The sequence below is a fragment of the Zootoca vivipara genome, chromosome 16 (assembly GCF_965207765.1).
Source record: "Zootoca vivipara chromosome 16, rZooViv2.hap1.1, whole genome shotgun sequence".
Classification (NCBI taxonomy): Eukaryota; Metazoa; Chordata; class Lepidosauria; order Squamata; family Lacertidae; genus Zootoca; species Zootoca vivipara.
In genome coordinates this window covers 3,834,264-3,850,910 of record NC_142599.1, presented here as the reverse complement: position 1 = coordinate 3,850,910, position 16,647 = coordinate 3,834,264, and the positions used below count along the sequence as shown (strand labels likewise).

Below are 16,647 nucleotides of genomic sequence, written 5' to 3'. Positions count from 1 at the left end.
GAGGAAAGGAGATTTGACACTAGGGACTTCAGACTGCACTCTTTGCTGCTTTATTGCCTCCCACCTCAAGCCTGTGTTAATCAATGTAGTGAAACACTCTGGGCTTGAGTTATTTTTGAGGGGGAGGGTCAAGAGGAGTGAGCGTCTTCTCCCGCTTCAGACAGAACCGGGCGTGAGGTGGTTCCTCCCAGCCGTTTCCACAGCAACTGAGGGAACCCTTCTCAAAATGGCGCCTGGGGAGGCCGCGGCTCGGCTGCTCGTCCGGTGCGGTGGCGGCTCGCTTTAGCGGCGGCTTCGCCTCGCCATGCTCGTCCGGCGTCTCCTTTGGGGACTGCTGGCTTTTTTCGGGGCTGGAGCCCAGGATGGGAATCCGGGTGGGTAGGAAAGAGCAACGTACGTTTCGGCGCTTCTCCTGTGCGCTTGTTCGCTTGGTTGTAAGTTGCCCTGAGCAGGATGAAGCAACTAACAAATTCTGGCAATAACATATGCAGCGTGACAGGCAGAAATCTTGCAGGTGCAGGCGGTACCCCACTTCATCACATCGCCGCCTTGGGTAAAAAGCCTCACCCGTTTTGTTTCTGCCTGCCACGCAGCTGTGGAAGCCCCCTCGAGAGCGAACAAATGACAACCCAAAGCCTTATGAAACAAGGCACTTGAGGTGGTCAACTTTTTTTTGTCACCCTGCAGAACTCTTATTAACTGCTTCCCCTCCCTCTGTCCAGCCTCCCAGTAAGTCAAACCTTGTGCAGTGCAAGTCAGGCAACGTTTCTCCTCCTTGTGCTCCATAGTTCAAAGTGATCCCACAGGACATCAAAACAAAAGGTTGCCTCTGTTCTATTATGTATTTCTGTAAAGTAGACCAGGAAAATTTCTTAGACATACAAAGAGGGGTCTGAAATGAAATCCCTAAAAGGGAAAAAATCTCTCTAGATAATAACAAAAAAATATCGTGTCACTTAGAAGACTTAACAAATTTATTATGGATAAGCCTTTTGTACACCGCAGTCCCCTGATGCATGGGGTTATAGTTATATACTGGATTGGGTGCAGGGATTATAAAAAGTAAGGTCAGAGGGATTGAAATGCACAAAAGTACAGACAGTGATAACATTTTTTTTCCCACAAGTGCTAATGTTGATTTATATTTGTAGGTTTTCAGCCTCCCTTTATCTACATGTCTGGGCCAGTAGTCACTGCTTCTTTGGTGGGCAGTGCGTCAGATGTTTTCACTATTGCTGTGGCAGACAATGAAACAGGTAAGATTCCTTTGACACTGTTTTTTTTCTCAAATTGGGTGTGTTTAAATACCACAGAAATTGTGGGACCATTTTGCTGTCTCAAAGATCACTTGGGACTGAGTACATGAACTTTCCTGCTGATAAGATGCTCTCTCTTACTTCTACCATCTGTCACAGTGATGAAGTGAGAGAGAAGAGTAAATCTGAAAGTATTCATAATTGCTCTCTGCTCTCTTCCAGGAATGTTGCCGCTTGCAGATTGTACTGGAAGAAACAAAACTGGTGACTGGAGTTTGAATATAACGTTTCAAGGGGTTAGTAGAAAAATCCCATAATCCATCCTTCCATTCAGGTTAAATATTTAAACTATACTTCTATTGACTCAAATTTTGTGCATTTTTGATACCTGTGGCTGCCTGCCATAAGGGATTCCTGCCTCTCACATAAGTGAATATTTATTTTATTTGTTTGTTACACTTGCATACTCTCCACCAATTATGTCTTCTGAGTGGTTTGCAAATTTATTAAAATTACAATATACAAAAAAAGTAAAACAATAAAGAACTACAGTGGATGCTTGGGTTGTGAGCATGATCCATGCAGGAGGCACATTTGCAACCCGCAGCGCCGCATCTGTGCATGCACGGGTCGCGATCCGGCACTTCTGCGCATGCACAAAGAGCGATTTAGTGCTTCTGCGCATACGCGAGCGCCGAAACCAGGAAGTACCCGTTCTGGTACTTCCAGGTGCACCACCTGAAAACACGCAACCCGAGGCGTCTGTAACTTGAGGTATGACTGTATAAGCAATACAAATTGCACAATCAATTTAAAACCAACAAGGTGATAAGAAATTGATGCAAAAAAATTTAAACCATCAAAAATACATGCCTGTCACAATTTAAAGGCTTGTTAAAATGAGAACTGTACAGTTAACTTAACCCCACACAGAATCCCAAATAATATCTCTTTCTGTGGTTGCTTCACACTTGTATTACTGAGTCAAATCATTGGGTGTTTTCCCACTAGCATTGCAATACTAAACACATTTTGTTTGGTGCTTGTTAATTATTGCTCTTCCAGCCCCTCCATTTAATTAACAGAGGTGTTGAAGGGTCCATTTAATTGACTGGTGTTGAAGGGTCACTTTTCCAGCAAGATGTGTTTGAAATTTGTGTGATGTTTAGTAAATGTATTACCTGCCATCAAACTCTGTGTTTCAGAACGTTTCCAGAGTGATGGTATCTTTGACCAGGAGTCTGCAGCTGTGTACTTCCAATCTCACTAATTGCTGCACAGAAGCCCTCTGCTTGGTTGAAGCTTTGCAGGTCTCAGCTTGTCGAGATTCGGTGGTGGTGGCCCTTCTGTTGATCCAAGCTGAAATATATGCTAATACGTCCTCAGGAAATGTGACAGGAAAAGGAGAAGGTATTTCAGTTGCTCTTGCTTTATGTTATATTTTAGAGTTTCCTTTTCTGTTTCTCTGTGATACTCTGCGTGTATTTTCACTGAGGCTTCAGCCTTTTGATGCAGCAGTCCCAGTAGACTTCAAAAAGTGCTAAATAAAATATATGGAGAAGAAGCAACTTTGCCTACAAAATGGAAGAACTCTCTCCGCCTTGCCCATTTTTTCCTGTGGTGTGTGTGTGTGTGTGTAGTTCAAGGAGAGGAAGGCTGGGGTATCCAGTCAGATGGGCAGGGTACAAATAATCAAATAATTAAAATTATTATTAAGATTCAAATGCAGTTGATTTCCCAGCAGAGCCAGTGGAGTGGCCCTGCTCCCCATCTTTTCCCCATTGCAGTCAGATGGAATGGCTGCTACTAGATAATAGCTGTGGGGTGGGGAGGAGCTCCTTAAGTTTCAGAGCTGAAAGTTATTTTTCTCCTTTTTTAAATAGATACTACAACAGTGATCCCCAATCAAGTGTTTCAGCCACTAGGATCTTGTCCTTGCAATCTCACTGCAGGAGCCTGCGATATCCGTTGCTGCTGTGATTTGGTACTAATTCTACATTTAATTTTGAAAACTTTCCTCATTGTAAGCATCCTTAGGGAAAAGCTACAAAAATGCCTGCAATATTAAATACAACAACAACAATCTTTATTATGGTCCATAGACCCATCAATTCGTTACAAAGCGATACCCAATAAGGACATCCTGCCTTCAGGTTTCAAAAACATTTTGTTCAAACTTACGAGTTGGTATCATTGATTCTTGCAACTACCGATAGAAACTTCGCCTGCAATATTATTTGCCAGAGAACTGTGTGTTGTTCTTTATATTTAGCACTATGACACAATAAGCCAACAATGGTTGTATCTTCTGGTCTTCAGAAGTTGAACCAATTAAATAAGAAGGAAAATATATGAAAAAATGTGGCTGATGGCTCCCAGGGTTGATAAGCAGCAGGGGTGAGTGTCCGCCCTGGTTACATTTTCTTTCTTAAAAAGAACATGTAAGATAAGTTCATGCAGGCCTCTTTGTCCATCTAGCCCAGTATTTTCTGCTCTGACTAGAGTGGATCTTCCCGGTTTTAGGTGTTGTCTTGTGCCCCACTTGCTACCTGTGATCCGTTTAACTCGGGTGTGGGGAAGCTTTGGACCTCTAGATGTTGCTGAGCTATGACTCCCATCATCCCTGCCATTCAGCATTCTTGGTGAGGCTGATGGGAGCTGTAGTTGGGGTTGGAGTTCCCCACACCTGTTTTAACTGGATGTGCCAGGGATTGATGAATCTGGGACCTTTTGCATGCAGGGCACGGGCTCTACCACTGAGCTACAATCACTCCCCAAAGCTTGTGCTTTATTGTTCCAAGTCTTTTTAGTTTGGAAAAAAGTAGAACCCTTTTATTTCCTTTTTCTTTTTCTAGGAATGCACCTCAAAGATGAAGCAACTGTTCAATGGGTCATGTTTTAAAGGAATATTTGGTGGGGATGTCAGTCCACCTTTTGACCAACTGTGCTCTGTCCAGACAGGGAACAATGCCCCTGACTGGTTTCCCTTCCTATGTGTGCAGTCTTCCATTAACAACACACCTTTCCTTGGTTATTTCTATCATGGGGCTATGTAAGTATGGAGACTTATCTGGGATATGTGCATTCCTGTGAGATAGTCCCTAACTAAGTGCATGCAAGTGACCCAGTTTCTCCCCACCTCTCATGCTTGCACAGTTTTGTTAATTTTCTCTTTTCAGTATGTTTCCAGCAGTGGAATTACCTCTTCCCACCAATTCTGTCATCCAAGAATATTTTTAAAAGAAACAATGAGCACTTTATGAACCTTTCATTCTTATAAACCTTTTAAAAATATATTAAGACATTTATATATCACCTTTCATTGTAAAATAAGTAAGGCACTCTATAGAATAAAACCAATGCAATAAAACAGTAAGTTACTAAAAGCACAGACATCACAGATACCCAGAATTTCCAATAGAGCCACTACTGAAAAGCAGTGCTTAGGGAATGCCATCGCAAATAGCTATGTTTCAAACAACTAGTATTACCGTAAGTGCCTGCCATATCAAATATATTTGCTGCCATTCAGGGCAGCCTTTGCCAATCTGGTGCTTTCCAGGTGTTTTGGTCTACAGCACCTAACAGTTGCAACAAGCACAGCTGAGCTGGCTGGGGCTGATGGGAATCATAGTCCAAAACGTTTGGAGGGTCCCAGGTTGACAAAGGCTGGTACAGAGCTCTTCCTCCCTGTCCTGATTTTCGCTCAGGTCCCCACTAATGAAGCTTCAGAAATGCTGTAGCACAGAGAAGGGAATCTGCAGCTCTTCGATTGTTTTTTGGGCAGAAACTCTTTATCCTGAGCACTCACCATGCAAGCTGGGGCTGATGTGAGTCAGTCCAACAACACCTGGAGAGCTCCAGTTTCTCCATCCCAGCTGTTCCTTTTCACTGGGCCCCATGCTTTATTTTAAATTTTCTCGCACAGGCTGTACATTCTCTGTTTCCTGTTGCCACAGACAGGATAATAAAGCATATTTGGGAGGAGGGAGAGAACAAGCTGCAGAGATCTTCAAGCTATTACCCACTGCTCCCTCTTAATTCATGTGCTGAGCACATCGTGCTACTGCTACAAACATTAGAAGAGCCTGGCTGTTGGATTGGACCAAAGGCTTGGTATTTTGTCCAGCATCCTGGCTCCAACGGCAGCCAAGTAGAGTATGGAGGAAGCAGTCTTCTTCTGTTGTTCTTCCCCTCAAGCTGATACTGAGTGGCATTCTGCTGTTTTAAATGAATGTTACTTTTGATCTATCAGTGGCTGCTAGTCTGGATAGATAATCGGCCATCTGAGCTAGAGGCTATCATAACATCATGTGGCAATGAGTTTGATGCCTGAAGTATGTACTTCTGAAGTAATACTTCTTTTTGTCAGCCCTGAATCTTCTGCTGATCAGTTTCATTGAGGGATCCTGAGTTTGGGAATTAGAGAAAGAAAAGCTCCTCTCTCTGTCCTCTTTCTCCATACACCAAGCATAATGCTGTGATTCTGTAGAAACCGAAGGCTTTGATAGTATACAAATGTGGATTGTTTTTTTAAAAATGTTTTTGCAGTTCTTCACCCCAAGTTTCTTCATTTAAAGTACCATTACAAACCATCCCAGGAAAACTTTCCACTGGTTACAGACAAGGAGATCCAGTTATGACTGTGCAGAATGGGTATTTTACAGTTCCTCAGGTAATGACAGCTTGCTTGAATGCGTGACGACACCACCACCACCACCACCTTGGCTCTTTTTGTGTTTGCTTAGAGCGGTGTGAGGGACCTCTGGATCATGGGATAAATGGCACCCACCAAGCTCCTAAATCAGGATTTTGGGAGTCTCCCTAGGCCACGCCCCTTCTTCCAAAACACCTGCTGCCCCCTGCTGGGTATCCCCTTCATGTGCTTTTGCCTGGCTGGAATTTATCTTTGAACTCTTGCTTGCCTGGATGAAGGAACAAGGGATGTAGAGGCTGTCTTTTGTGTGGCTGGACTACAGTATAGCCTACTGTACAAAGATCAGAGTCACACCCATTGCTGCTCCTGCTTTTGCTTCTAGCCCTGCTCAGTTTTGCCTCTGACTGCACCCACCACTGGAATGCAGCCCCCACCCTGAAAATTGTCCACTGGGGAAGTGGCCCTCAGGATGAAAAAAAGTTCTCTACTGCTGGCTTTGAGCTTGTTTAGGAGAAAAAACAAATTTCACAAAAACAAATCTGATGTTGAGCTCTTTTCTTCCTATATGATGCAGCAATTCATAGCTGGGCAATGTGCAAGAAATGCCCCTGTTGCCTTCCTTCAGAATTTTGAAGCCGAATGTCTCAGTGCTTGTGATGGAGTGAGGAGCACACCACCTAACATAGCAATAAACAGTGGTACTGGAGGTACGTTGGGATCAGAAATAATAGATTGCTCTTTGCTCCATCAGAACGAGGTTGATTGAAGTGTTCTTTTCTAATACTGTACTTGTGACCATCATTTTCAGGCATGGCTGCCAGGCTTAAACTTTCTTTATCTTCAAGATTAAAATGAAGTAAAATGATGCAAAGTATAATTTGACCTGGCTCTTCTCTCGAATCATACTATGAGCTTGCAAACACTGATCCACAAACAATATATGTATATACATGCAGGTGGTGGGCTTTAGGCAACCCAAGTACTTGAACACAGGCAGCAAAAATAAACTTTGCTCCCCTCCTCACTCTCTTTGAACAGCGGACCCGCATTCAATATCACTAGTTCTCCTTGGGTTAAAAACAGTATGCCATGGGGGTCAGGATTTGCTGGCCCCATCTTACCAGCCACCGAGCTGTCACTCTTAAGGTAGTGTGCCTAGAGGTCATAGATAATTTCCTGTCTGGTTACTGACCACAACCTCAAGACCCGCTTAGCTTCAACAAGATTGCTGCATTCTCTGCTTTCAGACCATGCCCTGACAACAAAGGGCACTATCGGGACTGATAGTGTCAAGTCCTCTGTTGAAAAGAAGAAAGAACTACAAGTACCTTCTCCCCAACCAACTGGTTGCTAGGTTCAGGGATCGTGCTATGCAAGCTGCATATCCAGCATCATTTTTATGCTGACAGGCCTGTTCAGTCCAATTTTCTTTTTTAGATGAGCCAGTCCTATTTTGCATTGTTGTGCATTATTTTATGTAGTGCAATACCTTGATATTTTATGAGTGGGAGATATATGAATACTTCTATAAATAAATCATAATCTTCCCCCCTGTACAAGTTATGCTCTAGAAAACCATCTGTATGTCTTATTCTACATCAGGGATCCTCCTTGCTGCAATTACAATCTGCTTTGTTGCAGGTTGTTTTTCAGACTTGTTGCACTCAATAATCTGTTTGTTTTCTTGCCAGACAGCATCAAGCCACAGGTGACCCATGAGAGGAAAGACACTGATGTAGGTAGCTGCCCTGGTAGAGGTAAGTCTGTGTTCAACTCTCTCTCACTCTCTAAATCACCAGATCATTAGAGCTTTCTTTAAATTCCAATGAAATTTGGATTTCATACAAATTGTTCTGTGTTTTCAGAATGCAGAAATGTCACTTTTGGAGAAGATTATACAATCATATGGGAAGGCAAGAGAATAATAGAAATAAAAGTCACCATAGTTTCTGGAGCAGTATGTCCAGAAGGTACCATCATATTTCTTTTTTGCATTCCTTGCTCAGTTTCTCTCCAACTCCTAATCCTTGTTGTTTTTGTGGCATAATCTTGAAACATTATCGGAGTGTGACATGAAAGAGAATTTTCAGCTCAGTGGCTGGTAAGATGGGCCCAGCAAATCCTGACCCCCATGGTATACTGTTTTTAAACCCAAGGAGAACTAGTGATATTGAATGCGGATCTGCTGTTCAAAGAGAGTGAGGAGGGGAGCAAAGTTTATTTTTGCTGCTTGTGTTCAAGTACTGTACTTGGGTTGCCTAGCCTAAAGCCCACCACCCTTTCTGATTGTGTCAAATACTTGTTGTATCCAAGTCTGGGTAACTTCTCCCACTTGCTTCAGAGGCAGGATAATGGAAATGACTTCATACTTGGTCCATTTCAGCAGGTGGAGCCTCTGTCAACTCCAGTCATGCATGCTATGAGGCAAAAGACCTTTGAGGAGGGCTTTCACAGACCTCCAGCTCTGTGCAACAAAAGAAGTTCACCAGTTTTGATATTTGTATACCTGATTTTGATGAGAAAAGATTTTGCAAATGTCTGCTATATGCCCCATTGAAATAAAAGCCAAGCAAAAAAGAGCAGGACATCCATTGTAGCCATCATTTATGCTGTGTATCCAGAAAAGTGTACATCATGCCCTCTGCAGTGGTGTATAGAAATCACGAAAAGATCTATTCAGCTTTGAAATGATCTATTTATAAATAGAGAAATATCAGTGGGTTTTAAAGGATGCAGTATTGCATTAGTTATCAGAATTTAGGTTATGATTTGTATGATAATTGCAGAATTAAAGGTTAAACAAAGTGGTATTCCTCCTTTTCATTAGCATTTATTGTGTATCCTTTTCCTTTTTCAGAAATACTGACACAGAAATTCACGGTCAACTTTGTGAGTGTAAACACTACAAGCAGAGAAGAATTGTCTGGGAATCCAGGTGAAAAGCCTCATTGGTGGTGGTTATATGCTTGCCAGAGAAAACGCAACATATTTGTAATGATGTATGTGGGGAGTGAAATGTCAAAAACTGATGCTTTGGGTGTTAACTCTAGGAAGACTTAAGGTTGCAATCCCAACCCCTCACCTGGGTTTAAGCATTAAATTCAATAAGACTTACTTCTGAGCAGACATGGTTAAGAATGCACTATAACAGTTATTTGGCAGTATTGCTTGTCAACAGCGATTAACATCTATAAAAATTCACACAAAACAATCTCTTTCTGTATAGGTTATCAAATTGGCAAACCGATTAGAGCAGCAAATCTGAATTCTTCTGATGCTGTTACCATTTTGCAACTTTGGAAGCCCGGTACTACATTTTGATATGGAGTGTTATAGAACCGTGATACAAATGAACATTTCAGAATTAGGTTTATCACCCTAACACTAATTTCAATCTTCTATATTGTTTGGTTAAGGTAAGCTGCCCAGAGTGGCTGGGAAAACCCAGCCAGTTGGGCGGGGTATAAATAATGAAATAATAATAATAAAATAAATTTATTATTATTATTATATCAGTGTAATTGGAGTTGAGATGTGTTTTATTGATATGAAATATGGTAAACTGCAAAACTAACTACCGGTATGTATTTATCTGATCTATGGCAGATACCGAGATAATTAGACGCTGTTTCTACCTAAAGCCTTAGTTGGCTTTTCTGCTTTTGCTTCTGATATCATACCACTTTCTTTTGAAATGCTTCAGAAGGGAAATACTGAGATCTGCCATTTAAAAAGGTTTCTTGAAACCGTGTTATAGTCTTGGTCCTGTGTAGAAGTACTCTGTGACAGCTCAGTCACTTCAGCTTGGATTGAATTAAAGCCTCTCTGTTTCTAATGGATGTAAAAAGGTGAACTCAGTAAGATCTCAACATTATTTATTGTGCACCTTAGTAATTTTTGTTAAAAAAATTATATTACATAAAACTGTAAGCAAGAACCTGAAAAAGATATGAGGATTTCTCAAGCAAATACCTCTGTTACATAGATGGCAAGGGCTTCTGTACATCGGCAGGTCACACACCAATCTTGTTCGGACTAAATTCAATCTCTGGATGCATTTTAGAAGTTGATCTTAAGGACAACTGCAATCAGTTGAGGTGAGATGGAGTGTTTTCTTCGCTTTTTCTACTTGTGGAAAGTCTAAAGTGATGAGGGAGTTTTAACCTCACATTGAAATTCTATAATTGGTTACATTTGAACATAACACTTAGCCATGGTTTCTTTTAACCATGGTTTGTTCAGTAAACCATGAATTATCACACAGATGAGTATCCAAGCTGCAGCTTGTTTCTCTAAAGTGTGTTTTGATTTCCTGCTGGTTTTGCTTTGTGCCTCTAGTGTGTGTTGGACAACCAAACCATGGTTAAATGGGGCTGTTATGTAGCTAAAACAAGTCATCAACAAATCATGGTTTCAAATTGAAGTTTGTTGCCAGAAAACAGACTTATGGTTAGGTTGCTGGGCTTGGTTTGGACAATAAAATAAACCACATTTTGGCTAAACAAAAATCGCAGGACATTAAAGGAGAGCAATGTTTTCATCAACAAAGCTGCATTGGTTTCTGCTACCCTGAATAATTTATTTTCAAGTGTGCATAATTGTAATGTTCCAAGTTCCATTATTGCAGGGAAAATGTTACCAAAAGACTTAATTCGTTGGTGGAAGCTACTCATGTCGGAAAGAGAGGGAACTCCGCTACTAGTGCCCCAGATGATTGGGTGGAAATTATTTGTGAGTACCAACATTCACTAGCATTGAGTCAATTGCTGAGTTTTCTTTTAGTTAAAGTAAGTCATTCCTATTAAAAATTTAATTTAATAGCATATGGCATAACCACAAGTTATAAACATTTTGAGATAGTAACATTTTAAACACCACAAAGCATGACTGTTTTTTCCATATTAGATTCAAAGTTGTGCAGTTGAATATTGATATTTTAAAACAAATGAAATTACAGAATAATTGTTATACTGATTGAGGGGCCATAGGATGCAGTGGTGTCATGTGGTCCCAGGTTAAAGTCTGAAGACACATGAGGTCACCTCCTTGGAGAAGCAAAGCAGGTCTGGGTCTGATCAGAACCAGGATGGGTAGTTGCCTAGGAACTGCGTGTGTGCTGTCTTGAAGACAGGCAGGATGTAGATGTAAGAAAATAGTATCTCCATGTATTTAAAAGTATAGGGTTGCTGTGTTTTCTGGAAAGCATGATTAATTATACTGTCCTCTGTGTGTTTACTCAGCAGGTCATCTCATTGTGTTGAGTAAGGCCTGCCTCTTAAAAAAATGAAAACAACAACATTGCCCCTTTTCCCTTGTAACCTTGAAAGAAAAAGATAAGCTGTTCAACACTGTTCAGTAGTTTCTCAGAACAATGCTTTCCCCCATTTAGATATGTTTGGTGCAGATACAAATGCAAGTTTTGGAGATTTGAAAGGGATTTGCCTTGATATTCCTACCCACTTGAATATTCAGATTATCACTGCTGATGTTGGAGCAGTAGAAGGGATTCCACAGCAAGAAATTGTTGGGGTACAGGTCAGGTACGTAAAAAAAAAAACTAGTTATGTTTGGCAGAACTGCTCTTTCTTTTCTTTCACAGATTTACAATGGTTTTATCCATTGTGTTATACTGGGTGAGAAGGGAAAAGCACTGGGTGAGAAGAGTCTTGGGTCAATAAAAATACATTATGCAAATTAAGTAGATTTGTATTGTACCACTCTCCATTTTCTGCTAGAAGAGGGGCAATGCAATGTGTTATGCTAGACACTTGAGCCTTTTGACCAGAGCACTGGGAATACTATAACTTAGTTATTTATTCAATAAATTTTATTGAATTGAATTTATAGCCAATGGCCATCACAAGACAGTACAAACACAAATCACACAGCTACAAAATTTTTTTTTAAAAAAAATTACATTCACCAGATTAGGACAAATCTAGAGTGCCCAAAATTTAGGAATGTTCCTTCTAGTCAGCACCCCTAGGGTTTAGCACTCGCACTGTCCAGAAAGATTGCCTTTATCTTTCTTGCCACTAGTACAAATAGTGCCACCCTATAGCTGATGCACTTATCAACACCTGCCAACAATAATTTAATTTTCAAATAATCAGGTTGAGCTTCTAAGGCAATCTGAAAAGGGGAGATAAATTTAACTCTGGGTGAATCATACAATGGGCAGTATAAAATATAATGTACCAGCTCCTCAATAGACCCTGATTTACAGATTTGTGAGTATATCTCCCAGCCAGGTATTAAGTAGGCATTGTTTGGAATCTGAGCTGGGTGAAAGCATATCTAACAGGGAAAATATAATTTTAAAAAATCCTTCCAGTAGCACCTTAGAGACCAACTAAATTTGTCATTGGTATGAGCTTTCGTGTGCATGCACACTTCTTCAGATACTAATACTTAAATAAGTATTAGTATCTGAAGAAGTGTGCATGCACACTTTTCCCACTTCACCCTCGCTCCCAAAGGATGGTACACCCTCACTCCCAGGGTGCTACACAATATACCGTATTGGCCTGAATATAAGCCGCACTCCCCCCCCCCCAAATTCCGACCGTGAAAAGTTAAAGTGCAGCTTAAATTTGCGACCTTACAGAAATTGGCTTTTGCGAAATTGCTGCTCAAACAGACATACGGTAAAACAGAACGGGTGTGTGTGCCTGCGGAATTTTAAGGGAGTGGCTTATATTCAGGTATTGTCTCCCCCCCCCATTTTAAAGGTGCAGCTTATATTCGGGCCAATACGGTAATAAAATTAGGACTATTTACATACAGTCATTAAACATCTAAGCTAAAAACAATAGCATAATAAACCCACTATCAGCACTGCTGGGTCCTAGAAAACCCCAAAATTGAGCAAACCAAAATACATTTAGTTATTTGGGGGCGGGCAACTGTAATTCTCCAGGGAGGGAATTCCACAGTGGAGCTTCCAGTGAGTACAGTGGTCCATGCCTGTTCACAGAATCACAAGCAGGGCCTCTCCCTACTGATCTCAGAGCACAGTTTGGTAGGTATTGCAGGAGGAACTTCTTCAAGGATTTGGGTCCAGAACCATTTAGGGCTTTGTACACTAGTACCAACACCTAGCCTCTCCCACACTTCTGCCTGTAGAACCCCATCAGGCTTTATCCAGACACTTGCATCTAAGAGGACTAGAAACTAGTTTAGAAAAAATAATAGCTGAGATTCTTAGGATGCTAAATTCTGCACCCAAGTCACATGCAGGGCATGGTTTTCAGAGAAGGGACCATAACTCCACTATGGAAAACATGATTTGTCCAGTGCCCAGCATCTCAAACTTCAAAGATAACATGTTACAATGAAAGACACCATTCTCTGCCCCAAATCCTGGAGTGCTGATGCCAGTCAGAGTAGATAATCTCGAGCTAGGTGGAGAGAGCTTGCTTTTTTCTCAATAAATGCTGCTGAAGCTGTTGAAAATTTGATTTCAGAGATGCTGGCTGCTGTGAAGATCCATCACTAAAAAGCAGTACATTACCTTGTCTAGCTGTTCACTATCTGCTAATCTAGATGAAGGCAAAGGATATTAAGATTGCTACCTTTTAAATGTTAACCTAATTGATTACAATGCTCCCATTTAATGTTAAAAATGTGGTTTGTAATCATTACAAGAAAATAGGCATTTGAAGTTGCAGTCAGTTGAAGTGAAATGCAAGTGCGAGATTGACTTTTGTACTTTAAAGCAGATCTAACTGGTCACCTTGTGTAAGGATATTGACAAAATCAAAGCTGCTATAACAGTTGTAGTTTAGTCGTGTCCGACTCTTCGTGACCCCATGGACCAGAGCACGCCAGGCACTCCTGTCTTTCACTGCCTCCCACAATTTGGTCAGACTCATGTTGGTAGCTTCAAGAACACTGTCCAACCATCTCGTCCTCTGTCGTCCCCTTGTCCTTGTGCCCTCAATCTTTCCCAACATCAGGGTCTTTTCCAGGGAGTCTTCTCTTCTCATGAGGTGGCCAAAGTATTGGAGCCTCAGCTTCAGGACCTGTCCTTCCAGTGAGCACTCAGGGCTGATTTCCTTAAGAATGGATAGGTTTGATCTTCTTGCAGTCCATGGTACTCTCAAGTCTCCTCCAGCACCATAATTCAAAAGCATCAATTCTTTGGCGATCAGCTATAACAGTATGTAGCCTAATATTGTAGTGTTGTAATATAGATTTTCTCTTCACATTTAGTATTTCAACAGTAACCTGGCAAGTTCAGTGTCCAATTGCCTGTGAAGATAAAGCCAGCTCTCTTCCTATCTCTGTTGCAGTGCAGTTTATTAAAATACCAGCTCAACCCCCTGTTCCAATAACAAGGTAACCCTCTTGGATGCTATGTTACTGTAATTCTATTAGATGTGTTAATATCTATGGTTGATCTGATTTGCATCCTATGCCTTTTTTAAAATGTGTTTTTTGAGGGAGGAGCTATTGGGTGGTTGTTTTTATTTGTATTAAGTATTTTGTGGTTTTATATATTGATTTTATTCTGTGAACCACCCTGAGATCATAATAGTAATAATAATAGCTTCAGTTAAACATTGAATTTGGCTTAATAGAAAAAAGGGGTAGTCGTTTGATACCTGAGTAGCTTGGCACAATGTATGCATTTGGACTGGGGTCACCAGCCTTTTTGGAATAGAGGGCACATTTTGAATTATGTGAAAGTGTTGTGGGCACCAGTCACAAAATAGCTGGAGTGGGCTGTGGCATAACACAGTATGGCTGCCATGTGGGGACACCATAACACAAAATTGGAACAAGTAAACACCATTGCTGTCCTCTCCCCCCCCCCCCCCGCTTACCATGGTCCTGATTGTGGCAATCACACAATAAGGATCTGTCACACGCACATACACTGCCCCCATCCCCACTGTCTATTAACAACAGGTAGCATTCCCCAGCATCAGGAAATTTTTACAAATCTACTGTAATAAATAAAAAGAATAACATCTTTCTGACTGTAAGACTTTATTTTAAACTGTTTTGCAGATTTCAGATTAACTACACAGAATATGACTGCAAGAGGAATGATGTTTGCTGGCCAGAACTTCTTTATCCCTTGACACGCTACTACACTGGTAAAAAGAGAGAACCTGGTGGTTTCTTGACAAGCATTCAGATGGGTTATTTACACAAGGGTGTCGAGCCTTGTTAAGGTGTTGCTGGACTCCAATTCCCCATCATCCCTCACCTTTGGCCACTCTGGCTGGGGCTGATGGGAACTGGAATCTAAGGAGGTTCCTTATCCCTTACAGCTAACAACTAAATAATTTGTAGGTGTTCTAGATGGGGATATGTACTAATTACAGGAACTTCCTTGCTCAATATCAGTCCATGTTATATTTGCAGCCAGGTGAACCTGGCTTTGGAATGACAGGACTCAAGACACAAGTCAGCTACCATGTCATGTTATTATTACAGTTGATTTCTGTTTCAAACTGTCTTTCAGGAGAACCGTACTCTCAGACTCTTGCCAAAGGCTTGATGCTGGTATTTTTCATACTAGTTGCAGCAGTCCTGAGTGATCCTTGGAGGAGAATCCACAGGGTATGGAATAAGAGATGAGTCTTCAGTTACCCAGAATAAAGCCAGCATTTTGTTAATTTTTTTCTATACTTTTAATATGTAGTACTGGATGGAAAGAGACTTTTTTAAAAAAATGTATATTTTTCTAAGGGCAAAAAATAAAAAGATAACGTATTTGCAAAATGACAGCAGTGTCGTGATTTTGTGAAACTGAAATAAGAATCCTCACTGGGCTTTGAAGTTTTCTGGGTAGCCTTGAGCCAGTTGCTGCCTCTTGGCCTAACCTACCTTACAAGGTTGTTGTGAGGAGAAAGTGGGGAGAAAGTGAACCACGTATCCTACCCTTGATCTCTTTGTAGGTGAAATAAACAAACAATCCATCTAATTCAGATTTAAAAGGAAGCTACGGTAATTGGATCTGTATTTTTAAAATTTGGAATCAACCTGTGTACACCATTAAATAAAAACACTACATTTGGATCCTGAGCACAGAGGCTACATCCAAATTAAGTAAACTTGAAGAGGCTTGCGCTCTCATTGTATCTGATTGCTTTTCCAGTGCAGTCTACATTATCCACATATTACAGCTTGGGGGTTGGGTTGTGGCTAAGAAAGAGAGCCTAATGACAGCATCGCAAGGTAGTCTGTTGTTAAAATTGCTGGTGAGCAAGATCAGTCTGCAAGACTGAGATCCAGTTCACTTATGCTTTCAGATCCCAACAGCAAAAAGTAAATGCTCTCAGTCAGCTCAAATCCAAAAGGCATTTAAACTATTAAAATCCACTGTGTGCTGTGGGACCTTCTGCTGAAGGGAGGATAATTTAACAACAACAAAGAGAATGAGAATGTGTTGTGCTGCATTGCTTTGCACTGAAATGGCTTGTGCTTTTAAATGTTGTAATCTGTCTTGGAATTTACCTAAGTTACAAAAGAGCATTCCTAAGAAGTTGCCTTGCCTGGAATGTACCCTCTGTGTGAGTCTACCTTTACAGAGTTTGTGGATTCCCACTTAGCAGCAGGCTCAACACCTTTCAGGCACCCAGAAGATGGAATGATGGCTTTGCATATGCTGTGCTCAGCTGACATAATGTCCTCATTAAACACATCCTCTCTCGCTGTGACTGAACATGTGCAAAACTGTTGCCATAGGAACGCTGTGAAGCTAGCAAGGCCTCAGTTTTT

General features: G+C 41.1%; 1 protein-coding gene across 1 annotated transcript; it reads left to right on the top strand.

The window, feature by feature from the left end:
* The first annotated feature begins 205 nt into the window (after positions 1-205).
* Positions 206-15,651, top strand: TCTN2 (tectonic family member 2). The gene is made up of 18 exons (XM_035097891.3): positions 206-393; positions 1,152-1,256; positions 1,479-1,552; positions 2,462-2,666; positions 3,140-3,240; positions 4,112-4,308; positions 5,808-5,931; positions 6,488-6,620; positions 7,605-7,670; positions 7,779-7,883; positions 8,771-8,848; positions 9,140-9,220; positions 9,899-10,010; positions 10,541-10,644; positions 11,303-11,453; positions 14,128-14,253; positions 14,929-15,017; positions 15,389-15,651. The coding sequence occupies exons 1-18, from the start codon at positions 363-365 to the stop codon at positions 15,502-15,504; spliced, it is 1,998 nt and encodes a 665-aa protein (XP_034953782.2). The 5' UTR covers positions 206-362; the 3' UTR covers positions 15,505-15,651.
* Positions 15,652-16,647: the final 996 nt, after the last annotated feature.

Bases quoted from the DNA above. Each gene is read 5' to 3' on its own strand.
- TCTN2 (XM_035097891.3), top strand. From the start codon at position 363: ATGGGAATCCGGGTGGGTAGGAAAGAGCAAC. The intron at 8,849-9,139 runs GTGAAAAGCCTC...CTTTCTGTATAG, and splicing joins AGAATTGTCTGGGAATCCAG to GTTATCAAATTGGCAAACCG. The intron at 14,254-14,928 runs GTAACCCTCTTG...ACTGTTTTGCAG, and splicing joins CCCCCTGTTCCAATAACAAG to ATTTCAGATTAACTACACAG.